The sequence below is a fragment of the Chrysochloris asiatica genome, unplaced genomic scaffold (assembly GCF_000296735.1).
Source record: "Chrysochloris asiatica unplaced genomic scaffold, ChrAsi1.0 scaffold00442, whole genome shotgun sequence".
NCBI classification, from domain to species: Eukaryota; Metazoa; Chordata; class Mammalia; order Afrosoricida; family Chrysochloridae; genus Chrysochloris; species Chrysochloris asiatica.
The window spans coordinates 140,538-166,832 of NW_006408960.1; the positions used below are offsets into that span (position 1 = coordinate 140,538).

Genomic DNA, 26,295 nt, shown 5'->3' on the forward strand with positions numbered 1-26,295 from the left:
AAGCCATTCTCAGGGAAAGTGGTAGGAGAAAGAAAGTGGGACAAATGCCAAGAAAAAAAAATCATGTCTAGAGGGAAAGTGGTCAATTGCATCAAATACAAGAGGGAGTGGGTAACAGCTCTGGTTGAAGCCATTCTTGACCACAGTTAATTATCAGAAGGATGAGATTAGGTAGAAGGAAGTAGGAGGGGTTGGGGCCATTTTCTGGAAAATCCTGTCAAGCCTCCGGGATTCTCTACAGGTTCCAGCAAGTGACTTAAGGCCCAGAAGCAAAACAGGTGGTGGGGTTGGGGCCATCCATCTCTGATAATCAAGAATCCCTAGGGATAAAGGGATTTGTGCTGTTATTGTTGGTTGTCGGCGAATCAATTCCAATGTGACCCATGTATGCAGTTAGGATGGCTTCATAGGGTTTTCAAGGCCATGACCTTTTGTAAGCAGATCACCAGGACTGTCTTCTGAGACGCCCTGGAAGGAAGGGTTCCAAACTGCCAACCTTTCAGCTAGTGATTAAGCTTTTAACCGTTTCAGTCCTTGGCCTCTTGGAAAACAGTCTCAATAGTGGTTGCACAGTACCAACAGAAACTGTTGAGATAGTGTATGTTTTATGACATGTATTTTCATCACAATAAAATGATTTAAAAACTAGGGAACTAGGGATGAAGGGGCCTTGGCCTCTGAGGCTTGCGTGTGACAGTTCAAATACCCACTGCCTACTTTGAAGCATTAGGTAAATCTGCTGCACAAGACCTCTTCAAAGTGTTGAAGAGCAAAGACGTCAGCTTGAGGACTAAGATGCGTCTGATCCAAGCCATGGTATTTTCAATAACCTCATATGCATGCGAAAGCTGGACTGTGAATAAGGAAGATGGTAGAAGAATTGATGCATTTGAGTTACGGTGTTGGAGGAGAATATTGAAAGTACCATGGGCTGCCAAAAGAACCAACAGATCTGTGTTGGAAGAAGTGCAGCTGGAGTGCTCTTTGGAGGCCAGGATGGCCAAACTTTGTCACTCATACTTCAGACATGATGCTTGGAGGATATCATGTTTGCTAAGGGTCAGAGAAAATGAGAAAGACCCGCAGCAAGATAGATTGGCAAAGTGGCAGCATCAATGGGCTCAAGCATGGCAATAATAGTGAGGTTGGCCCACGACCAGACAGTGTTTTCGTTCTGTTGTACATAGGGTCGCTATGGCACCTAACAACAATTTTGAAACCTGGGAAAGTCATTTAACCTCACCAGCCTGTTTCCTCAACATAAAACATGGATAAACCACCGGTAATAGTGATGTGTTTGAGTTATGGTGTTGGAGAATATTAAAAGTACCATGGACTGCCAAAAGAACAAACCAATCCTTGTTGGAAGTATAGCCAGGATGCTCTTTGGAAGCCAGGATGGCCAGACTTCTCATACTTGGGGCATACTGTCAGAGGGACCAGTTCCTGGAGGTTAGGAGAAAAAGAGGAAGACCCCCAGCGAGATGGATTGGCACAGTGGCCAGCTCAAACGTAGGAGCGACTGTAAAGTTGGCGCAGGACCAGACAGTGTTTCATTCTGTTGTGCATAGGGTTACTGCGAGTCCGTACCGACTCGATGACACCTCGCAACAATAACATCTACCTCGCTGGATTGGTGTGGAAGTTGAATATAGAGTTAGGGCCAGTGCTAGGCACAGAGCAATGCTCATCTACATTAACTATAGTTATCACTATCTCTCACGCCCTTAAGAGACACGGCCACGAAAACTTGCGCCTCTGGTAGTTTCAAGGAGCGGGATAATCCCTGCGAGGGAAACTACCATGAATAGAAACTGCTCATTGGCAGGCCCACTGAAGTGGCACCTAGGAAATGTCCTTCCCGTCGTACACAGGCTGTTTCTGCTCCCAGCACAGCGTGCATCTGAGAGCTGACTGGCGCAGAGATCTAGAGGCAAAGAATGGACAGCCTCGGTTAGGTCAATGAGGTCCAAAGTCTGGCTTAGCGCGCTTCAGGGCGCAGCTTGTAGAAGTGAGGCCACTTCTGAGATCTGGAGGCTGCGAGATCTGAGATCTCAGCGGCTTCTTTCCGATTGCCATAAATGCGGATTTCCTACTTTCCCCGAAACGGCGTCGCCCCCGCGAACGTTCTTTCCCGCGCTCGTCCAGGCGTCTACAGAGGCTGCGTAGGTCATCAGGGAGGGAGGTGGGGTCCGGAACGCTCTTGAGCGTGCGCCCTCTGCTGGCGACTAACGGTCTCTTCGGGGCGCATGCGCAGGCATCACACGCACACGCCCACGGGCTGCTGCCGCGCGGGCCGTTGGCTTTGCTTCCCGCCCTCCCCGTCCCATAAGGAGGTGAGTCGGTACCGCCCGAGACTCGGGAAGAAGAGAGGCCAGGGATACCACGCCCCCTCCCCGTTCCTCATTTGAAGCCCCTCAACTCCGCGCCGCCAGCCAATCGCAGCCCGCCCTGTCCCAAGCACAGGCCAATGGACAGCAAGCTCGTGCCGCTTCCGGCTTCGCGCCTCGCTTTCGCTTTCCTTGGTCTCTGAGCGCTGGGCGGGGCGTGGGGACGGGCGTCCATTGAGTGACGCGCGGCGGGCCCGCAGCCAATGGGGGGCGGGCTCGGCGCTGATGGACGGGGCGGGCGTCCAGTGGCGAGGCGCTGGCTGCACTTCCCGTCGGGGAGAGAGTGTAATATGGCGAAGACCTACGATTACCTGTTTAAGCTGCTGTTGATCGGGGACTCGGGGGTGGGGAAGACCTGTGTCCTGTTCCGCTTCTCCGAGGACGCTTTCAACTCCACCTTCATCTCCACTATAGGTAACGTGGCCGGGGGGCGGCCGAAGGGAGGGAGGCTTGGGCCAGGCGCTCCCCTGAGGGGCCGGGACTAAGGGAGTGACCCGGACAGAAGGACCAAGAGGTTCTCAGAGGGTCGAGGGGCCCATAAGGGTGACAGGCAGCCATCTCCATCGCTATTCGGGGTTCCTGGGTCGTGGCTGTGGAGGGGGACCAATGGCCCATTTTGCAGATGGGAACACTGAGGCCCCGACTCTCAGCCGGTTCAAAGGCCTCAGCATACACCCTGAGCTGGGGTCTTGCGCCCGTCATAGCGTTCTGTCCTTGCAGCAGCCCTCGAAATGGTTCTGTGGGCTTTCTCATCTTAAGTGGAAATGAGGCATGAGAAGTTAGATGTAGGGAAAGAATCGTGTCAACTGACTTTGAGCATTTACTTGGCGCCACGCGCTTTGTACACATTTTCACCCTTCCGGCTGCCCTCTGATTAGTTATAGTTGAGGTCCCTGTCTCTCCCGTGAGGAATTTGAGGATCAAGGGAGGGCAGGCCTTGCCCAAGGTCACGTGACGGGTGTGCAGGTGGTGAAGAGGGGATCTGGATTGAGGTGTTGCCCACTGTCACCTGCAGGACAGACCCAGGGTCCCAGATCACCCCTGTCCAGCTCCTAACCGTGGAGAGTTCAGGGATTGACCCGACTCCTGGGGTGACCTTACTTCTAGAAGAATTAAGACAGGGAATCAGAGGCGGTTCTTGCCCTTCCTTCCCCTCGAGAGTAATGACCATGATCAGTGACAGCTGTCTGCCCTGGGGCCTGTCATTTCCTACGAAATGCCAGATAAAAGCTGCTAAGTGAAATCGAAATCAGCCACTGCCACAGACAACCCTGACTTCCCTATCATGAGGCCCAGGATCTAGGCTGTCACTTTGTAGAACAACCTTTCCTGCAAAAGCAGCCCACATGGTGGTTGTACCAGATGGGCCTATTGCATCTCGGTTCTGACATCCACTAAAGTGGAGCTGACTTTCTCTGCATGCCACAATAGAAGATTCAATAAGGGGAAACACAGATCAAATGGAGTCGCCTTGCTTAGGAGCAGGGAAGTGAGGGAAAGTTGCTATAGCTAGGTTATTAGCTGCCGGCAGGCCGGCCCCCAACTCATGGTGACCCCATGTACACCAGAGTGACTCATTCTCATGATCCATTGCATCCAAACCCTTGTGAGTTTTCATTGGTTGACTTTCAGCGGATGGTCTCTCCAGGCCTTTCTTCCTAGTCTTAGTCTAGAAGCTCCGCTGAAACCTGTTCATCATTATAGCAACATACAAACCTCTACTGAGAGATGAGTGTTGGCTATGCTTGAGGTGCATCTGTCAGGAATCAAACCTAGGTTTCCCATATACCATCAAACCACCACTGCGCCATGCCAAACAGCTTATTCTAAATGGAGAAAACAGGGAATGATCTTTGCTTGCCACCTCCCACCCCTGCATGTAGCTTCAACCAGATCACTTCACCTCCAGGGCCTCCCACCCAGAACCTGCATTGTATAAAACCATCAAGCACTGGGTATAAGTGAGAGAAAATTGGACTGGAAGCCATCAGACCTGATTGATGTCCCATGGCTGTTTGCCCTTGAACAAGCCACATCACCTCTCTGAGCCCTTTCTGCTTATAATGGGTAATGAATGCCCTCTTCTTGATCTACTGGTCAAGGACCCATGATGACTAAGGTGTTGTTGATTTCAGTGACCACCTAGAGGAAGTAGAATGGCTCCTGCAAAGATAACACCCCACCCCACCCCAAGGTCAAACCCAATGAGGACCCTGGCCTCCCCACCCTCAGCCAGGAAGTGACCTTAACTCCTAACAGACTAACTTGATTCCACTCTAGCCCTCAGTTTGCAGCCTCAGAAACTTTCTCTCGTCGTGAGTACTGGTGAGCGCTAATCTGGAATTGGCTTTTTTAATTCTTGACCAGGCAGTCCCTGTCACGCACTTGAGGGCTCCAAGGAGGCTGGCCTTCTCCATTCCAGCCAAGGAGATGTTTCCCATTGGGAGGAGCACACTTGCCAGGGGCTACACAGGAAAGAGGTGCCCGAGCTGTCTACTCATTGCATCTGCTGCCTGCTGCAGCCCTCACTTTTGTCTCCTCGTTAGCTGACATAACAACAAGGCATCGCCAACTCTGGTAGCCCATGTATGCAGGGTAGAACTCCACTGGGTTGTCAAGACTCACTTTTCAGAAGTAGATCATCAGACATGTCTTCCGAGGTACCTCTGGGTGGGTTCAAACGACCAGCCTTTCAGTCGTCGTCAAGCCACCCCGATCACCCTCTAGGAAAGTTTAATCCAACATGACCTTAAGTTATGGCCTCATAATCCTTAGGTCTCATAAAGTTTATACTTCCTAATTAAACAGGGTGTGTTCATAAAATCCAGGAGTATGTGGGACAGTCTCAGGCTTGGTTCCACCAATCGAGCAAGGCTCCTTGCTTTCGTGGACCCCGTCTGTCTGCACTAGGAGATGAAGGAAGTTTGGGGTAGGGTCGGCGTGGGCTGCTAAACCCCAAAATGCAGCTGACTGCCGAGGCCATGCTGTGTTGGCACCACCTGCTCCTCTGGGTTTTCTTTATAGGTCAAAGATTGAGTGCCTGTTCATTTTCTGCCCAGGTGACATTTTGCCAAGGCCTATCTCCTCCCATACACTCCATCGATCGTTTGTGATGTGAACTTGGCCCTGTGACTCCCAAGTTGCTTCTTAGCTGGTTGGCTCGGCCTCCACCTCCTCCTTGGGGGCTGATCACTTTGCCATAGAGGTGGATGGAGGCTGTAAAAGTGCTTTCTACACTGACAGCATCACATAGACCCTGTTACTTGTCGTTCTTTGATCGTGCCCCGTTAACGAGGCCTTCTGTGCACTAGACATCTGCCCTAGTGCAGGACTGCAGGGAAGAAGTGATGGATTGTGGGAGGCAGAAACATCATGAGGCTATAGTCCCAGTGTATGTGCAGGACTGAGCAGGTGCCTTCCAACACACACCCCCAAAACCCAAGCCCATTGCCGAGTCAGTTCGGACATACGGCGACCACTTGCTGCAGAGCAGAGCTAGTCCACGGGGTTTGGGGTTGTAATCCTTACAGAAGCAGAGCACCAGCCCTTTCTTCTGGAGCACCATTGGGTGGGTTCAGACTGCCAGGCTTTAAGGCAGCAGCTTAGCACAAACCGTCTGCACCACCCAGAGACAGCCTTCTGCCCCTGCAACACTGCAGCAATGAGGACATGTCAGACCTGCCCTCAAGGAGGATGGACCTGTGGGGACCGTTGGGGTGCAGGCTCATCTTCCCATTTGGTCCCTAGGACCATCTCTGAAAAAGACAAAGACAGGATGACAGCCCCAGTGTGGGGCTCTAGAGGGCCAAGGAAGGCTTTGTTATTCTCCAGGAAGTTTAGGACAGTCTGGGAGCAGTGGTTGGACTTGGCCATTTCCATACCACAAGCCATGAGTGTCAGCACGCCCCACCTGGGCTCTTGGAGCAACCAGATACCCAGTGTCAGGGAGTTACAAGTATTGGGAGGAGCAAAAGCAGGGTTACCATAGCCATTGAGTAGATTCCCACTCCTAGGGCCCCCTGTGTTACAGGGCAGAACTACTCCTTAGCTCTCTGTCCTTTCTGATGCAAATCGCCAGGCCTTTTTTCACAAGGCCTCTGGGCAAGTTCAAACTGCCAACCTTTAGCAGTCAGACACACTATTTGTGCCACCCAGGGCGCTCAAAAACTGGCTATGGGTTAAAGAGTAAAGCTGATGGAGGCAGGCTCCCCATACCTGCAGACCCCAGGTGAAGGGGAAGGATGGAGCCAGTGCAGGAGCAGACTTGGAATATTCAGGAAAGAGGGGAGTGGGGGAAGTAGGAGGTGCTGAGCTCAGGGAACTCACCAGCATTTGATTCTTGGGGTGCAGGGAATCACTGAAAGGTAATCTGTTGTTGGTTTCCTTTTTTTCTGCAATTTTACTGAGATCTAATTCACATACTGTATAATTTACTATTTAAAACTTCAGTTGCTTTTAATCCATTCATCATGTGGTACAACCACCAGCTCTGTCTAGTTCCAGAACATTCTCATCACCCCAAAAGGAAGACCTGTACCCATTAGCTCACCTGTTCCCATCACTCCCCTAGCCCCAGGCAAGCAAGAATCTACTGTGTGTCTCTCTGAATTTTGGCTCACCTTGGGTGTGTGCTGTAAGTGGGTGACCCCACTGGGTGGCTTTTTGTGTCTGGCTTCTCCCAACTGAGAAACGTGTTTTCAGGGTTCATCTGTGCCGTTGCATGTGTCAGTGCACCCATCCCTTCATCCCGCAGTGGGCACACTGGAAGGTTTGAAGGGGAGGTTAGGTTTGTGTCTGCTCTTTGGTTGTAAAGTTCTTGGCGTGGACTAGAGAGTACCTAAGAGGACCGTGGAGGCTAAGCTGACTGAAGCAGGCTTGCCCTGGTACCCGAGGCACAAGAAGGGCTGGGACAAGCAGGCTTCTCAGGAGCTGAGGTCTGAGTAGGGCCTTGGAGGCGAAATCTGCCTGCTAATAGGCATGGGCAGTGCAGAGAAGGCACCGCATGTTCAAGCAGAGGCTGGAGGCAGGGCCTGAGTGCCTCCGAGTGGGGGAACAAGCGGGGTGAGATGGGGGCCCAGGCTTGCACAGGGCTTGCACACAGGGCTCTTGCCGAAGCCTAGGGCTAGGAGCTGACCTCAGAAAGCAGCCCTCCCACTTGCAGCTTTCCTCTGGGCAGTGCCCAATAGCTCTCTGAGCCTCAGGGTTCTCTCTTCTGAGACTCCAGGCGCCTGCAGACCTGGGCGGATTCCTAGGTCTGTAGGTCCAGCACCTGGGCGGTACCACAGGCGAGTGTGCCAGGGATGGTTACCTGCCCCGATCGGCTGCGGCGTCTCTGACACCACTGGGAAACGGCTGACAGTGAGTGATGTGCCATTTTCCTTTTCTTTCAGGAATTGACTTTAAAATTAGAACCATAGAACTCGATGGCAAGAGAATCAAACTGCAGATCTGGTAAGATCAGTTGTTTGTTGTCAGCCCCTCCCTTTGCCTGGTGAGCACTTTACACTAGAAGCTCCTAGTGATCCCCACTAGTGATCCCCACTCCAGTCCCTGTGGCCTTGGTCTTCAGAAGCTCCTGGAATCTCACACCCAGCCCAGAGAGCTGAGCTGTGTTCAGCTGGCCTCGCTGGCCTGTGGGGCCTAGATTCTGGGCTGGCACCATCTGAGGACATGACTGGCCAACTAGCTCAGTGTTCTGTCCTGAATAGAGCTGGTCTGCTCCCACTGACCCTTAGCTCACATGCAAGCCCAGGTGCTCCCCAAGGCTGCAGGGCAGGGCAGCGCCCTGTCTTTACTTGTTGACATTGAAGCTGTAATAAAAGCGCAGCAAGTGGGTGGTTTTAAGGAGCAGTTTACTTCCTCAGTGTTATGGAGGCTGCCAGTGTGGATTCAGGGCACTGGCTCAGGCTCCAGGGAGGCTCTGTGTTTGGCTCCCTCAGCTTCTTCATCCCTCTGTGTATGTCATTGTGCCTCCACTCCACTGATAGGACACTACTCAGAGTGGTGAGGGTTAAGACCCACCCTACACTGCTAAGGACTCCTATAGGCTCAGTACTAGACTATGAACCCCAAGTCAAGGTGGCTTCACACCCACTAGCTGCTCCTCGGGAACCCTATACAGGGTCGCTGTGAGTCAGAACTGACTTGATGGCACTTGACAACAACATTGTTAAGACGTCATTAACAGAAGAACACCAGTTTCTTTAAGTAGACTCCTCCTGGAGCTCTCTGGGTCAGTGTAGTGGCGCTTGTTAGGGGTTCAGTGGCTGATTTTCTCAGATCACCTGACAGACCTCTCTTCCAAGGCATCTCAGGTTAGGCTTGCATCGCCAGCGTTGTGGTTAGCATTTTCACCGCACACGGTCCTATTAACACAGGTTAGGACTTCCACACACATTTTTTGTGGGGGCCCCAACTCCACCCATCACAGACCTTAGCCTAGGAGCTCCTGTGCAGCCCCAGTGGCTTGCTGAGAGAGGTTTCACACTGCATCCTCTTCTTTCCTGGGGAAGCTCAGCTCTCACTTCATAGCAGACCAGCTGAAATCCCAGAAGTGAAATTCAGTTGAGGCCAGGCTGGTGCTAAGACCTGTTTCCATTCCTCAGAGCCTGGGGCCCTAATCAGCAGGGGAAGGTGTGAGTCTCAGAGTCCCCTTTCCTGGCTCTGGTCTACCTCCCGCTGTCCTGGGAGATGGATTCCGATGGTGCATCCCCATGCCTGTGCCCCACACAAAGCACCACGACAAGGGGAAGTGACATCAGGAGTAGAGCATAGTTCCTGCATGCCAGGTGGGCACCAGGCCAGGGAGTGGGGAGCCCAAGAGTCTGAAACTGACCTCAGACCCTGGATGAGGTGTAACACCTTGTCCATCTGTGGGCCTGGGCCTTTCGTCAGTGTCTCACAGTATGGACCTTAGCAGCTGAAGCAGGGTTTCTCTACTTTCCAGCACATTGGCTCTCCTTTGTGGCCAACTTCAAAGGGACATTGTCCAGGCCAAGGAGTTTCCCTTTCCTCCCCTCCTAGTTCCAGCTTGTCTTCATTAGCTAGTGCTGCCATCACAAAAATAACAAGCAGACAGGTCGGAGACTAGAAGTCTGAATTCCGGGTGCCGCTTCTAGGGGCAGACTCTCTGTCCTCTCTGGAGGAAGGTCCTTGTCTGAGCTGCTGCTTCTGGGCCCTCTTCTCGTACGTTGGTATCTCTCTTCCCCCATCTCTGCTGCTTTTGTTGCTCGTTAAATCTCCTTTAGATCTCAAACGAGATTTGCTCAAGGTCAGTCTCTTTCACATCCCAAAGACAACCTATTCCCAAATGGGGTGATCGCCACAGGCATCGAGGTTAGAACTTACCACACATGGTCTGGGGGACACAATTCAATCCATATCATCATCGAGCCTCGTGGGGTTGGTGGTGTTCATAAGGCTTGACAAAGTGGATCTTTGTAGCTCCTGACATTGCCTGTTAGGGTGACCCCTTAGACAAGACCCTCCTGTGTAGGTTGGGCATAGGGGGTTCTCCAGGTGGGAGGAGACCAAGACATGGGCTCTAGCTCTGGCTCTCCCACTGCTCAGTTACTCAGTGAGTCAGCTTTCAATAAAGCACTGCATACCTCGAATGCCTGGACCCAGACAAGGCCTAGTCCTGTTTCACCTTATGCGACAAATGCACCTGCCCCTGCTGTGCAGGTAGGGAAGGGCCTTCCCCTCACCTGAATCAAGGTGCTGTGTGGGAATGCTGTGCTCCAAGGCACCAGCTCCTAGCTTGGCTGGTCACTGACTCCACAAGGTGTCTCATCCTGTGCCATGTGGCCACACTCCGGTTATATGAAAACGCCTGTCCACATCCATGGCTGATGACAGCATTAAGTTAAGCATTCATGTGAAGTGATTCTATCAGATAAACATGTGACGGTGGATTATGTGGCAAATCAGCCATGGCTCTGCCTGTGAAATAAGACACTACAGACTAGGGTTTCGAGGTGTTTGTTTGAGATTCTGCGAACCAATTCACAGAAGAGAGCATAAACCAGAAGCATGTGGACTATACATCTGCAAACAAAATTTGGACTGATACTTGAAGGAAGGTAATAGTTTCTTTTTAAAAAATTGTTACTGGTGACAAGACATGGATTCCTCACTACGAGCCATAGCGTAAATGATAGACTATGAAATGGAAACATCCTCAGTTGCTGACCAAAAAAAGTTCAAAAGTCGACCATCAACTGGAAAACTGATGGCTACAGTTTTCTGGGATTCTCAAAGGTCAGTATTGAACGCTCTGGAAAAAGGTTCCATCAGCACTGAAGGGCTGAAGCCTGAACTTCTCAGAGGACTGCTGTCCAAAGGCCTTGTGATCTTGCATTACAGTGCACAGCCGCACACCTCTGCCCACACTGCTGACACTGCAAAGACATTATTTTGAGGTGTTAAAGCATCCTCCCTGTAGTCCTGATCTTGCTCCATTGGACTTTCACCTGTTTGGTCCCCTGAAAGCATCCCTTTGGGGATGAAGATTCACCTCTGACAAAGAAGTGAAGACAGCGGTGCATTTGTGGCTCACAGCTCAGCTTAAAACCTTTTTTAATAAGGGAATATGAAAGCTTGTTGACAGATGGACAACATATATTGAAAAGGAGATTTTGTCAAAAAAAATGATGCATTTGTGTTTTCTAGAAGTTGATTAAAGTCTACAGCCAGAGTGCGGGTAATTTTTGAGTGATCCTCCTAAGATCTATCTAGATGTCCCGTCAAAATCCCTGGTGGCACACCAGGGTGAGCATTCGGCTGCTAACCAGAAGGTGGGAGAAAGATGAGGCAGTTTGCTTCCAAAAAGATTTATGGGCTTGGAAACCCTATGGGGCAGTTTTATTCTGTCCTTTAAGGGCACTGTGAGGTGGAATTGACTCAATAGTAGTGGCGCAATGGTTTTTGTTTTTGTTTTTCTGTTTTTTGAGTGTCCTGGGGCTGCCCTAAATGACCCCAGACAGAAGGTGAAAGGAGCATTCATTCATTCATTCATTCATTCTTTCACAGTCTGGAGACCAAGTCAGCAGGGCCCTGCTCCCTCCAGAGCTCCAGGGGAGAATCCTTTCTCATTGCGTCCAGTCTCTGGTGACTCCCAGCATCCCTGGACTGGTAGCTGTCTTCTCACTGTCTTCTCTTCTGTGTGTCTCTGTGTCTTTTTCTCATCTACTGTGCTCACCCGTCTTTAGATTCAGGGCCCAGCAGCATTCTGGATGACCATCTGCAGAGACCCTGTCACCAGAGTGGCATTGCCAGGTACTAGGATTAGGACTTAAACACTGGGTCTTGGGGAGAAGAAGTTCAACGTACAACAGTAGCACAATAACCAACTTTGGCTCCTCTGTGATCCCGAAACTCTGGGAAGGAGTCCCAGGCAGCCATGGGAAGAGTGCACGTGAGCCAGAGTTTGAGTGGGGGCCTTGCCACAGCCCCAGCTGGGTGACATGGCACATCCTTAACCTTTACTTCAAATCAAGTTCATCGGGGGCCTGCCTCTAGCAGGAGGACACATGTCAGGGAAAGGATTCGCATTCTTACTCTAATGTCCCTTTTCCATTTAGGGACACAGCTGGCCAGGAGCGATTCCGGACCATCACCACAGCCTACTACCGGGGCGCAATGGTATGTATGGGGTGTTTGAGTCAGAATCGATGGCCCTGCCTTCCAGGGACGCCTTGTTGTTTCTGGGGAGTGTGCTTGTCCACAAACCCTTCTTAACAAGACAGTTGTTTGTGAACATCCCACCTCCGGATATGCCCCCTGACCACAGGTGTAGGTGAAATGGAAACAGTCTATAGGAATAGTGGGTGGGGCCTGGAAGGCCAGTTCTTCCAGGTGAGGTGGGTGGGATCTGAGGCAGCTGGCATGCCCCAACACTTGGGAGCTTTTTATGGAATTCTCCACCAGCACCTTGAGCTCCTCCAGGAGCCAGCTTGCCCAGGGTGGTTGGCATTCGGCTGGTTGCCCAGGCCTGGGGCGTGACACCATTGTAGGAAGACGCATTCGCTCACCTCTCAGGTATTTGTTGGGCCCTTTTCTCTGGGTCAGACCTGGACTCGACCAGTGGGCAGCAAGAAATAAGATGGGCTACAGGCCCCAACAGATTGGAAACATGAGACACCCCATATTTAGGTTAGTTGTCTGCACAGGGGCCTTGAAAGGATCAGTGCTGTGCCCTGGGTGCCCAGGGAGTAAAGGATGGATGAGGCACAGCGCTCGGTGCCCAGAGCCTGTAGGGGGAACTTGGCTGGCTGGGGCTGAGTGGAGGGCATGGTGACTCTGAGTACAGCCCAGGAAGGGCCTCATTGCCCTGCCTGGTCACCTCAGGCCTGTGTGGCACATGGCACAAAGTGGAGTCGCTGAGCAGGGTAGTTCAGGGCCGTGGAGGGAGCAGATTTTCCAGGGGCTACAAGGGCCACGTGCTGGCAGGACCCCCGGGCTCTCGGTCTCTCAGGCCTAGTTACTCAGGAACATTTCTCTCCTGCCTGCATAGGGCATCATGCTGGTCTACGACATCACCAGCGAGAAGTCTTTTGATAACATCCGAAACTGGATCCGGAACATCGAGGAGGTGAGGCTGGCCGGCAAGCATTGGAATCTTCCACAGGTCCTGTGCTGAGCCCTCATACCAAAGCTTCAGGCTCACAGAGGAGACACAGCTAGGAGCTAGGGTCTGCCCCAAGGCCACATAACCAGCCCTGTCCCATCTGGGCAGTGGTTTTGAGTCTGGGCCTGCCCTGTCACTCTTGAGAGCCCACATCCCCACCAGGGCCGTTGGGTTTGACAGTCTCCCAGTAAGGAGGGAAAGGCTGAACAAGCTTGAGGGCACTGTGAGCATTTGGTACTTTTAGAGAGGGAAGGTTCTAGAACTATCCTAACTGGCACATCAGCTTGCACTTTGAGCTGCAGCGAGGCAGGTGTGAATGCGTCCAACAACATCTGGTTGCATCCCTGGAGAGGAGACCTAGAACTGTGGGTAGTCCCAGTCCTACACCCCAAGATTATGTGCTAGTGACTTCAGATGGAGGCAGCCAGGGAATGTCACCCACCCAGGAAGCCATGAGAAAGGTCCCATCACTGCCACCTGGGACTTGTCCACCACTCAGCTTCATGTGTGGACACTGTGGAGCCAGCAGGCATCTCAGGAAGTGGAGTGAGGAGTGCCCACCACACTGGTTTTCATGTGGCGAACAGGAAGTCAGGCAGGAGCAGACTAGACTGTGGCTGTCCCAGCAGGCCCAGAGGGTTTCGTAGGAGCGGGTGGGTCTACTGGTGAGAGGTAGTGCTGGTGTGAACTGCTTCCCTGCCCATCTACCCCCCTACACCCTAGCACGCCTCTGCCGATGTCGAAAAGATGATCCTCGGAAACAAGTGTGACGTCAATGACAAGAGACAAGTCTCCAAAGAACGAGGAGAGAAGGTGGGGCTGGCTGCCGGGCAGGGAATCACAGCAGGTCCTACTCAGGGGGCCCCTGGCCAGGTTTGGAAGAGGACCTGTCACCCTTGTTCCTAGGCTGTAGGCCAGTTGGTCAGCTACCTGCACACATGCTGAGGGTCAGGTGCTGGTACTCTTCCTGCACACCACACGGGTCCCCTGGGCCCCTCAGCAGCCCCGCCTTGCCTCAGCTTCCATGTTCCCATGAGGACTGCATTGCTGTGGGCATTGTCTACACTCGAGGACAAGGGGTTCATGTGTGTGCATGTTTTATCTCCCACACCCACAGCTAGCCCTGGACTACGGGATCAAGTTCATGGAGACCAGTGCCAAGGCCAACATCAATGTGGAGAATGTGAGTCCCGCTGTCTGCCCTCCCCGGCCCCCAGAGCCAGCCTTAGACGCTGGGCTGCCAGGCAGTCCTGTGGGAATCACTCCTGTGTCTTAACAGCAGGCACTCATCCTGGGCTGGGGGCTTGGGCAGCCTTGGGTAGCTGTGGATTTATAGACTGCCATGGATTTATAGACTGCCGTGGATATATAGACCGGGACATTCCAGCTTGGAGAGGCCCAATTAGCTAGGTGGCCAGGTCCAACTTAGATACTTGTGATAAACCCCCATGGGGCCATAGATAGGCTCACAGTCCCAACAGTGACTTAGGGCCGGCCATTCCCCTCTCCTTACAGCTGGCACAGCCCACCTTGCACCATTCCCACCCCAGCCTTTCATGTGTTCTCGTCTCTCCTCCCCTCTACCCATGAGGTCCCAGCCCAAATGCCCCCCTAAGCCCTCAGGCCCCACAACCTGAAGCATCATCCCCAGTACCCTGAACCATGGCAGAACATTCCACATCCTATGGTCCTTTGTTGAGACTGTGCCTCCTACCAGTCAGGAGTTCCATACACAGTTCCTCTGTTTATCCGTCTCCTAGGCAGGTCGGTTCACAAGCAGGGTTAACAGACACTTAGCAGAGAGTGAAGGAGAGGAGGCTCAGGACCTCCCCCATCTGGACCTCCAGAAGGGGCCAGAGTGGACAGACAGAATGGGGGCTTTAAGGCACAGGGCTGGGTCCTCCTTCCATGTCAGTGTGGACGTGTGGTCTGTGAAACTGTTTCTTGCCTGGTCAGTTGGATGACTGTAGATCACAGGGTTTGGGGCTTAGTGGAGATACCCCAGAACACCAGCTGCCTTCAGGTTGACCCTGACCTGTACCACTGTCATGTGACCCAGTAGAACTGCACTCCGTAGAGTTTCGGTGACTGCTGTGGTGGAAGTCGGTCACAGGCTTTTCGTCCAGGGCGACTCTGGGAGGACTCACCCTCCAGCCCCTCAGGTAGCAGCCGAGCATGTTTGCCATTGGTACCACCCGGGGCCTAACACCCTGCTTCCTCCACAGGCCTTCTTTACTCTCGCCAGAGACATCAAAGCAAAAATGGACAAAAAACTGGTGAGTATGTGCTCTCCAGACTCACGCTGGCCTGCGTCCTGCTCAGTTCTGCATCCTCAGCCTAGGGCGAGATGCCTCCCATGAGCCTAGGGCCTAGCCAGGCCATGAGGATATACAGGGCAGGGGTGGAGTTCACAGGTATGGTCTGCGTAGGTGTGATCTGGGTAGTCGTCCACGCCCAGGCAGGTGCTTAGGAAAAGACACAGCTGTGACCATGTGAGAGGAAGGAGCAAGACTGCCTGGTCCCCCAGACGGCTGGGCCCAGGGTGCACATGTAACCCACACCCCTGGTGTCTGACAGCTGTCACATTGTACTCTGGGTGGGTCCAGCAGAATCTTTGGTATTTATCCTTTTTTTTTCTGAAATATTCCTGGATTTTTTAATTTAAAAAAATTTTTTTATTTAATGTTTTATTGTGAATTACATGATAGTTTACTTGGGAGAGCATTAGCTTCACATTGATCCCATCATGTATCGTTTCTTTGCCATGGTTACAATCCCCTCCACGCATTATCCACCAACCAAAGGGTATGCTCTGCAAGCCTGCCCCCCGGTCATCCACACACAGCCCCTCTTCCTCTCCGGGTCTAAAGTCCCCAGTCACTCCATCTCCCCATGTCGTTGTCTCTGCCTCCATCCCTGGCATCACTGCTTCTCTGGGTAGGGTTCTGTTCTCCACTCTTCTCCTTTGATGGTCCCAGGAACCTCCGCTCCTAGACTGCAAGATTAATCACTCCCTTCCCTTTGCCACAAAACGTCAACCTTTACTTTTCCAGCCCTTACAATCACTCCTGATAACAATTATTTGCTATTGTATTGCAAGAAACCTATCCGCATCTCCTTTCATCAGCCCTGACTAGACAGAATGGATACTACTCAGTGGAGATTCTACCTTGCTCCACACCCTCTGGATCTAGGTTTTTATCTATTTTTGTGGTCTTCTGCTCCTGCTTGTATCATATCTGTGATACCATTGTTAAAAACTGAGCCTCTAAGCCTGACCCCAGTGTTTTCTCATTCTCCATCTCATGGTCCATTTTGAGTGAATTCTCATGTGTTGTGAGGTAGGGGTCCAGCTTCATTCTTTGGCATGTGGAGACCCAGCTGTCCCAGCGGACTTAGCGTATCATCAGGCATCAGTGGAAGCTAGCAGTGTGGCCTTAGTTGTGGTCCACTGATCTGTGTGTCTGCTGCTACACAGTCCAGACTGCTCTGATCACTGTACCTTGGAATTGGGCAAGTGTGGTTTCTTTTTCAAGATTGCTTTGGCTATTTGAGGCCCTTTGTCATTACATATAAATTTGAAGATTGGCTTTTCCATTTCTGCAAAGAAGGCTGTTGGAATTTAGATGGGAATTGCCATTGAATTTATTGATTATTGCTTTGAGTAGTGTTGACATCTTGACCAATATTGTCTTCCGGTCCACAAACACAGAATAGCCTTCTATTTGTTCAGGTCTTCCTTAGCTTCTTTTAGTAATGTATTATAGTTTCCTATGTACAAGTTTTTCATCTTCTCAGTTAAACTTACTCCTAGGATGATTTTTTAAGAAGAAGAAAGACAATGGAATAAAAATAGTCAAATTTGGGGATTTCTTTATTCCTAGGTACTTTTTCAATTTCAGTGCTGTTGTAAATTGCAGTGATTTACATTTACCTTCCTACTCAGATTGTTCGTTGCTTATCTTGAGGCTCAAATCTGAATATTAACAGTTGTACCACTCTACACAACTTGAACGTTCCAGCATTGTCCACGTGATTCTCTCTGTCTGCCTTCTGTGTCTTTTCTGGGTTTTGGTTGATCAGCTAAGCAGTTTTCTATTCCAGGGTGCCCAGCCGAACCCAGCACTGACTGACTGGACTTTGGCCGGGCTGTATAGAACAGAGCTGAGAAGCTGCAGTGAGTCTTCCTGTTTCCCAGCTAAGTTGTGCTCCTGGCCTGCTCATCAAAACCAAACCAAACCTATTGACTTCAAGTCACCTCCAGCTCATAGTGACCCTGTAAGGCCTAGAACTTCCCCATAGGGTTTACAAGACTGTAAGTCTTTACAGAAGCAGACTGCCACATCTTTCTCACAAGGAGCAAAGGGGCTTCAAACCACCCACCTTTTAGTTAGCCGCCAAGTGCTTAAGCACTGCTCCACCAGGACCTTCTCCTTTTCTGATAGGAGAACAAAAAGCACTGTATTTGTGGTTTCGTTTGAAGACCTGGTCAGATGAAAAAGTGCACAGAACAAATATGTTCCTCACATAGTTCACATCTGGCGTAAAACCAACATATGTCTTCAGAAGATGCTGTGAATTGTAAGATGCATAATTGATTTAAAACAGCTCTTGACCAAATTGGAAAACAGTCCACGTTAAATGTGACCCATGGTTCTCCTGACTTGCTTTTGCAGTCTCGCATCCCGGTGACACTGATTTTCTAGCCCCATGCTTCTGACGCTGGCTTGTTAGTTACCTTAAAAATGGACGGTATCAATTTAGGACCAGACCTTGACAGCACGTGCTGCTGCACAACCCTAACCCTGTGGGTCCTTTTCTCATAACTGAATCACATGCCCCTGGCAGCAACACAAGGAGGCCTGGTGGCACCGTGGCTTCAGCATTGGGCTGCTAACTGAAGGGTTGGCAGCTCAAACCCACCAGGTGCTTCCTGGACGAGGGCCCAGGTAGTCTATGTCCGTAAAGATTTCCAGCCTGGGAAGCTCTGCGGTGGAGTTCTGCTCTGTCCTGTTGAGTCACAAGGAGTTGGAATCTCCTCACTGTTGCCTGCCTCGTGTTTATGTTGAGAGTTGTAGGTGGTCCCTTCTGAAGCAGCTCTACCCAGTGCTTAACCCACAGTGCCACCAGGGCTCATGGGGACTGCTCTGTGCGATCTTTAAGGCTGTGACCTTTTGAAAGCACAGCTCCAGGCTTGTCTTCTCTTGTTTCTTGGGAGGTTCAAACTGTTAGCCTTTCAGCTAATAGTCACCTGTTTGAATATTTGTGCCACCAAGGGACTCTGGCCCTGCCAAAACCCACCACAGTCCCAAAGCATCTCAGTGGCCCCAGTGTCCTCAGAACAGAGCCCTAGCTCCACATTCCTGGCCCTCCTGCTCTGGCTTCTCAGCCTCTTCCCGTCAACTGCTCCAGGCACATTCCTTGTCTTCCCTCCACCTGGAGTGCACGTCCTTCCCCAGTTGTCCTCGGGCTGGCTGCCCCCACAGGCTGCCCCAGCTCTGCAGACCAGAACTCCCGCCGCCGTCTCACAGGCCAGTCCTGGGGAACCTGCTGGAGAGCGTGCTGCCTTCCTTGTTGCATGTCTACAGGCTACCCTTATCCTTGGCATATGGGTGGGCCTCCATCTGCAAAGCTGTCAGCGAAGCATCTCTGACTTGCTGCTTCCCTCCTCAGTCCCATGGCTTTCTCCAGCCATCGCTGGGAGACACTCTACGCTTTCTTCTTCCTTACCAGTTCAACACTTTCTGCCTGTTGGTCTTCATGGGGCATGTCCATTCTTGCTGTCCTCTCCAAATTGTCCCACTACCCTCAGAAACTCAACTCCCTTTCCCTTCTCCGTCCTACCCCAAGTCACCACTTACAGTGTTTGCTTTCTGTGTTGTTGTTAACTGCCATGGAGTCGCTTCCAACTCAGTGGAACAGAAGGAACACTGCCTGGTCCTGCGCCAAACTCAGGGTCATTGCTACCCTGGAGCCCACTGCTGCTGACACTGTGTCGGTTCATCTCGCTGGGGGTCTTCCTCTTTTTCTCTGACCCTTCACTGTACCAAACACGATATCCTTCTCCAAGGACTGGTCTCTCCTGACAGTGCATCCAAAGTATGAGAGACCAAGTCTTGGCATCCTCGCTTCAAGGGAGCATTGTAGCTGCACTACTTCCAAGACAGATTTGTTAGTTCTTCTGGCAGTCATTGGCACTTTCAGTATTCACCAGCACCATAATTCAGATGCATCGATTATTGTAGAGCCGTCTTTATTGTCCAACTTACACATGCAAATGAGGCCACTGAAAATGCCTTGTCTTGGGCAGGTGTGTCTGAGTCCTTGAACTGACACTTTGCTCTTGAACACTTTTAAAGAAGTCTTTAGCTGTTGATTTCTGTGTATTTGCTTATCTTATGTAAGCGAGATTATGCTGTTTCTGTCCTGTTGGAACTGACTGACTTCACTCAGCACGCTGGTTTCAGCTCCTAAGTGTGTGACTTACTACTTCAGGACTGCAGCGTCTTGCTGTCCACCATCTGGGGTTGGACAGTGGGGCTGTCTCCACCGTCTGGCTCTGGTGTGGAGGGATGACCACAGGTGCGCAGTCTCCCGGGGGTGTTCTGCTTTCACTTCTGAGTGGCGCCTAGGAGAGTGGGGTCTGGGTAGCTTTTTTTTTTTTTCCTCAGGATTTGTAAAGCTTTTTATTGAAGTGTAGAACATACATGCAGAAAGGTGCATGTATGTTAAGTACAGAGCTTGATGAGATTTTACAAAGTGATCGTGTGTACTATGTGTGGAACCTTAACCTGGCTGGAACATTACACGTCAAACTGCACAGCGACCTTGTGACTCTTTGGCTGCCATGCATGTGCCTTTCTTTTGTTTTTTTCTTTGATTTCTTCAATCTTTCAAAAATAATTTTCTTTTTTAAAGTTTTATTGTGAATTATGTGATAGTTTACAGGGGAGAACATTACTTGTACATTCATCCTATCATATATCGCTTCATTGCCATGGTTACAGTCCCCTTCATGCATCATCAACCAACCAAAGGGTATACACTACAAGCCTGCCCCCTGGTCATCAGCACACAGCCCCTCTCCCTCGTTCCGTCTCTCCACATCATCATCTCTGCCTCCATCTCTGGTGTCACTGTTTCTCTGGGTAGGGTCCTGCTCTCCGCTCTTCTCCTAGACTGCAAAGTCAATCACTCCCCTCCTTTTGCTACAAAACGTGTACCTTTACATTTCTAACCCTCACAGTCAGTCCTGATAGCAGTAATTCACTATTGTACCATAAGAGACCCATGTGCATTTCCTTTCATCAGTCCCACCCAGACAGATTGGATACTAAGTGGAGATTCTACCTTCCTCCGTGCCCTCTGGATCTAGGCTCTGTCCTGAAAGCTTGTAAGCCAGTCACTTCTTGCCTTTGTAGCCCCCCATTTTGGGTAGCCAATGTCAAGTTGCCCATCCCTGTCTACTCTGTGTATTAATCTCTGGGTAGCTTTATGAGGAGCCACCAAACTCTGCACAGTGCTTGTTTTGTGTTATATTCCCACCAGCAATGGAGAAGGCTGCCAGTTTTTCCACAACCTTGTCAATAGCTGTTGCTTCTACTTATGTATTTATTTTTAATCATTGCCATTCTTATGGGGGTGAGGTGGTATCTCATTGTGATCTTGATTTTCATCTTTATGGAGCCCACAAACCCTGGTGTTTCGCTGTGGGTTAACACATTGGACTGCAAGGTCAGTTTGAACCACAAGGTTGACGGTTCAAGCTCACCAGCCGCTCCTTGGAAGCCCTATACAGTGTCATTATGAGTCGAAACCAACTGAACAGCCCTTAACAACAGCAACAGAGACTTGGTGTGGCACTGTAGCATAAGCACTAGACTGCTGACCATAAGGCGAGCAGTTTAAACTCACCAGCTGCTTCTCAGAAACCCCAGACAGGGGCACTGTAAGTCAGAACCAACTCGATGGCACTTAAAAACAGTGGCTAAGGAGCCCTGGTGGTGTAGTGTGCTGCAAACTGCAAGTCAGCAGTTCAAATCCACCAACCATTCCATGGGAGAAAGATGGGGCTTTCTGCTCCCTTACAGAATTATAGCATTGGAAGGCCCCTAAAGGGTGATTGTGAGTAGGAACCAACTTGATGGCATGTAAGCACCGCCACCAATGACTATTGAAAGGAACCCAGGTGGGCCTACATGCTTAGAGGCCACATCAGTGTCCTCTTTCGTGAGATGTTTGTTCAAGTCCTCTACTTATTTTTTGATCGAGTTATTTGTGTTTCTGTTAAGTTGTAAACGTAGGGTTTCCACGCATAAGGGCAGTGGGATTTCCTCACACCCACCTGGGTCGTCCAGGAGGCTGTCCTACCTCAAGATCCGAAATTTTGTCTCTTCTACAGAGTCCCTATTTGCCACATCAGGAGCCAGATTCACAGGCTTCAGGGATCAGGGCATGGACGGGCGCAGGGGGGCAGTGTTCTACCAGGCAGGCCCCAGGACTCTCCTGCACCTCTCTGCTTCACTTCATGACTTCTCTGTTCAGACGTTGCCAGCAAAACACACCGCCCATGTCCCCACAGCTGCTTGCCTGCCTCCTTCACCTCCCACTGCTCCCCACTGGGGGATCACCACTCACTAATTTGTCTATATGATTCCCCTTACCCCAACCAAGCTGAGCTCGTCCGCCTCTGTGTGCCCAGTGCTAAAAATTGATGTAGGCCAGTTCCCAAAATGTCAAGGAAACTCATGTCCCGACCTTCTCACTCCTCCGTGGTCCTGACAACAGCCATTCTATTTCAGAGCCTCATCACCCAGAGTTGGGTCTCCACAAGTTAGAGGACTCTGTCCTCTGCTGCCCCCGGGGGGCTTGTTAAGTCTTCAGTTGTGTTAAGTGCCATTGAGTCAGTTCTAACTATATAGGATTTCCAAGGAGCAGTGGCGGGTTTGACCTGTCAGTCTTGAGTTCAAAGTCCAGTGCTGATCCTACAGTGTCACAACTCACAAAATTCAGACTATTAATCACCTGCACTCATAGTTGCCGTGTGTTGTCACCAGAGGGATACAAGTGAAGAGAAGGATCGGGGGCATCCCTGAGGCTTCCAGTGTCCCCAGAGTCATGCCACATCCTCTCCTTGTGGAAGCTGCCTTCTGGGCTTTCATTGGCTCTTTGACAGTCATTGGTTGGGTGGCGTGGGGTGGTGGGCCTCATGACAAGCCAGTGATTGCATCCCTGAGTATGCATAGCTGGCCCCTCCCTGAGGTTTGTTCCTATGCTGAGCAGTCTGAGGTTTTGTTTAAGCCCTAAGGGATTTTGTCTAAGCCCTCGAGAAAGTCGGGGGAGATGGGAAGTGAGTTTCCAGGTCCACAGGGACTGGTCACAGAAGCTCTGAATGCTGGGCTCCAGCATCCCTGGGGGCATGGCTGTGTCCTCACCTGGAGTGGGCTGAAGAGGTGAGGCTGCAGGTCTGACCCCACTCCTACAGTGGTGTGCAAGGTGGAGTCAGGACACGGGGCCCACTCAGGAGTGAGTAGCAGCAGGGTCTATTACAAGGCCTCTGTCCTCTGTACAGTCATTCTACTTCTCCATGTGGACCCGGGTGAAGGAAGGAAGGCGATACAGAAAGGAGAGTGGGATGGGGGAATACATGGTTGGAAAGGGTAGAAGAGCAGGTGAATAAGTATAAGAATGGTTGGAGGGGGCTGAGTGTATAGTAGGTGAAAATACATTGGTGAGTCTGAAAAAAATGAACCGTCGAAGGGAACCAGTGTGGGTGCGTGATTGGTTGAAAGTATGGATGGATGGTTGGAAGGTGTTGGGTGGGCAGGAGGAGGTGCTGATGGATGGAAGGAAGCGATGGGTGGGTGGGTGGATGAGTGGAAGGCAGGGGGTGATGAGAGGTTGGAAAGGGACCAATGGATTCTGGTTTAAGAGAACTAATGGGTGAATAGTTAGTTGGTTGCAAGGGGACAGGTGGGTAGCAGATGGATATGAGGAAGGTAAGAATGGAGGATGGATGAGTGGCTGGAAGGAAGGGGTGGATGGAAAGAAAGAAGGGACTGGTGAATGGCCACTTGCTTGAAGGAGAACAGGTGGATGGCTGGAAGGAGATGGATGGATATTTGTAAGAGGACAGGTAGCTGGTTGCAGAAGGGGTGGTTGGGAGGTTGGTTGGAAGGGGACAAAGGAACAGATGGATGGTTGGTTGGGTTGGATGGATGGTTGGGTGAGTGGATAGGTGGATGGTTGGTTGGGTTGGATGGATGGTTGGTTGGGTGAGTGGATAGGTGGTTGGTTGATTGGGTTGTTGGGTGGTTGGTTGGGTGAGTGGATAGGTGGATGGTTGATTGGGTTGTTGGGTGGTTGGTTGCTTGCTTGCTTGCTTAGGGAAAGTGCTGATTGATACTCAGCCATCATCTCAGAAACCCTCTTGTGACTCTAGGAAGGCAACAGCCCCCAAGGGAACAACCAGGGGGTGAAGATCACAGCCGAGCAGCAGAAGAGGAGCAGCTTCTTCCGATGTGTCCTTCTGTGAGGGACTCCGCCTTACCTGAGCCGTGCTCAGCCCATCTGACTGTGCCTGTTCCCAGTAAACCTCTTGCTCGGCTGGGGCCTCCCCCTCCCATGCCCACCCTCTCTGAGGCCATGGGCCCACGGCCCCCAGAACGCAATCGAGAAATTGTTTATTTTAGTAACTGCCTGGTCTCTCTCAACTCTGGAGATGAAGTACATTAAGAGTTTGCTATTTTTCCTGTGATGATCGCGGAGCAGGCCCATGTTACCGGGAAGGACGGGACCTCAGCGTGACCTGTGCCCTCGGTCCTGCTACTGCAGCACAGCTGGAGGCCCCCAGACAGCAAGGGTCGCAGCGTGGACTCCAGGTGCCTTACACCTCTGCCCGAGCCCAGCAACAGCACTGCGGGCCCGGGACACAGCAGCCCCAGCTCCTGCTGACCTCTGCTCGGTTCAGGACAAGTGGCAAGACCCTCCCCACCGCCGCCGCCTCTTTCCTACTGTCAGACCAAAAGGGAGCCAGGGCCACAGGGTGACCGCGGGAAGAAGCGAAGCTGAATCTCCTGCTCATGGCCCCAACGAGACCTAGGGGCACCGCCATGGTCCCTGCCAAGGTGGGCTCTTTACAGCAGTCTCTGCCAGCCTTGGTGACCCTGAAAATAGCAATGCCCACCCACGTGGCACACCTGTCATCACCAAAACGACCCTATCCCTCTTCATCCTCTGCCATCTCCAGTTGGACGGCTTTCCTCACAGAGATTTCTGCTCCTGCGGATCGCCGTGCCACGAAGAGATTTGGTTTGTGATCCCAGTGGCACAGCCAGAGGACCTGGGACTGAATGCAGGCCGCACCATCTGGGTGGAGACACATTCCATATGGCCAGACTGCCGCTCGGTACCTCCAAGTGGACCTCGTTGGCGGTCCGTGCTGGCAGGACCAGCTGGCCAGTCAGGCATCTCCAAGACGCCTTTCCTCTCTTCTGTTTTTGCCCCTTCCCTCCGTCTGCTGTCAGTCCAAGCCATTGACATCCTAGTTCCTTTGTTTTGTTTATGAATGAAAACAAACAAACCAGCAATAGTCTGCTCCCTGAATCGCTAACATGCCCTGTTTACATCCATAATGCACTTCAGGAAAACAAACCGACGAATTAAAGCTCATTTTAAAATTCATGGCTCTTTCTGTACTGTCTTTGCTTCTAAGGATATGGTGTCAGGGGCAGGGAGGTAGTCATTCAAAGGATGTCCTTTCAGAAAACACAGGCCAAATTGGACCCTCATCCATTGCTGGTGGGATTGCAATACAGCGCAGCCGCTGTGAAAAAGGATTTCTGGTTCAGCAAGTTAACCACAGATACCCCATGACCCAGCAAGTCCACTCCTAAGTTTATGGCCAGAAACAGTGGGAGCGCGAACAGGCACTCACACACAACATTCATTGTAGAATTATTCACAAGAGCCCAGGTGCCCATCAACACAGTAGCAATTACTCAGTGTGGTCTGTCCACACAGTAGAAGACGACTCACCATAAAGAGAAAAGATGTCCCGATGCCCTTTAACATGGATGAACCATAAGGCAAGTCATCACCATGGGCAAATCTTAAATGGTGGTCTACCAGACCAGTTCCAGTAATGTTTGAGTGATGTGATGAACGTATTTAACGTGAATGTTGCTACAATGGCACATTCTCTAGAAGTTTAATGTGGTGGTGTGCTGCAGTCGGGTCCCACTCCAGGATCCTGTATAGGGCTTCCGAGGCTGGAAATCTATGGGAACAGAAAGCCTCAGCTTTCTCCCACAGAACAGCTGGTAGTTTCAAACTACTGACCTTGAGGTTAGCAGCCCAACTCGTAACCAGAGCTCCTTAGAAAATCCCAAACCACACAACCCAGGTTGGGGTGGGGGGTTCAAGTTAGATTAGGGACTTGAGGGCCTTTCCCATCTGCTCCTTCAGCCATAGCCCCCCCTTGTCTACTGGCCTTTATAGAAACACGCTCCCTCCACTTCCACCACAGAGATTACACTTAGCCAGCCCCTATGGCCTCAGCCACCTAGTGAGTGCTCCCTCTGAGCTGTCCTAGGAGCAGAGTCACCAGGCAGTCCCCCTACCTCCAAGAACCTCACTGCCCCGGCTCCTGTCACCACCCTGCTGGCTCTCCACAGGGCTCTTCCACTCGTTCAAGGTCCCCAAGACCACGTTCAAGTTCAGTGATTCACTGGGAAGACTCAAAGACTCCACATGGAGTAGTACTTAACAGCTAATATATATCACAGCAAAAAGACATAAAATGAAAGGTCCTTAGATGGCAGTTTGCACTCTGCTAGTAACCAGACGGTTGACAGTTCAAACCCAGCCAGTGGTGCTGTGGAAGAAAGGCCTGGCAATCTGCTTCCATAGAAATTAACAGCCAAGAAAACCCTATGGAACAGTTCTGCTCTGTAACACATGGGTTCTCAAGTCACAAATCAAAACCAAACAACAATGAAAGGGCAAGATGAGCAAACCGAGAAGGCAGAGCCCAGGGAAATCCGGCACAAGTACCCTGAGCCCTCTCCCAGTGGACTCACAAAAGCAGACTGCTCACCATCGAGTCAGCTCCAGCTCATGGCGACCCCACGTGTGTCAGATGACAACTGCTCTAAAGGGTACTCAATGGCTGATAGTAAATCAGTAGGCCTTCGAAGGCCCCTTTCAATTCCCACAGCCATCAAGGGATTCCAACTCATAGCAACCCTGTATAGGGGTTCTGAGTCCAAATCTTTTCAG

General features: G+C 51.2%; 1 protein-coding gene across 1 annotated transcript; it reads left to right on the forward strand.

The window, feature by feature from the left end:
- Window positions 1-2,465: 2,465 nt before the first annotated feature.
- RAB8A (RAB8A, member RAS oncogene family) lies at window positions 2,466-23,792 on the forward strand. Its single transcript, XM_006877101.1, has 8 exons — window positions 2,466-2,804; window positions 7,781-7,841; window positions 11,972-12,032; window positions 12,904-12,981; window positions 13,741-13,830; window positions 14,135-14,200; window positions 15,243-15,293; window positions 23,459-23,792. The coding sequence occupies exons 1-8, from the start codon at window positions 2,594-2,596 to the stop codon at window positions 23,549-23,551; spliced, it is 711 nt and encodes a 236-aa protein (XP_006877163.1). The 5' UTR covers window positions 2,466-2,593; the 3' UTR covers window positions 23,552-23,792.
- The last annotated feature ends 2,503 nt before the right edge of the window (window positions 23,793-26,295 follow it).

What these genes read in the sequence shown, in the direction of transcription:
- RAB8A (XM_006877101.1), top strand. Translation starts at nt 2,594, where the DNA reads ATGGGGGGCGGGCTCGGCGCTGATGGACGGGGCGGGCGTCCAGTGGCG. An exon ending in CCTACTACCGGGGCGCAATG is followed by an intron (nt 12,033 to 12,903) that starts GTATGTATGGGG and finishes CTGCCTGCATAG; the next exon opens with GGCATCATGCTGGTCTACGA. An exon ending in CAAAAATGGACAAAAAACTG is followed by an intron (nt 15,294 to 23,458) that starts GTGAGTATGTGC and finishes TTGTGACTCTAG; the next exon opens with GAAGGCAACAGCCCCCAAGG.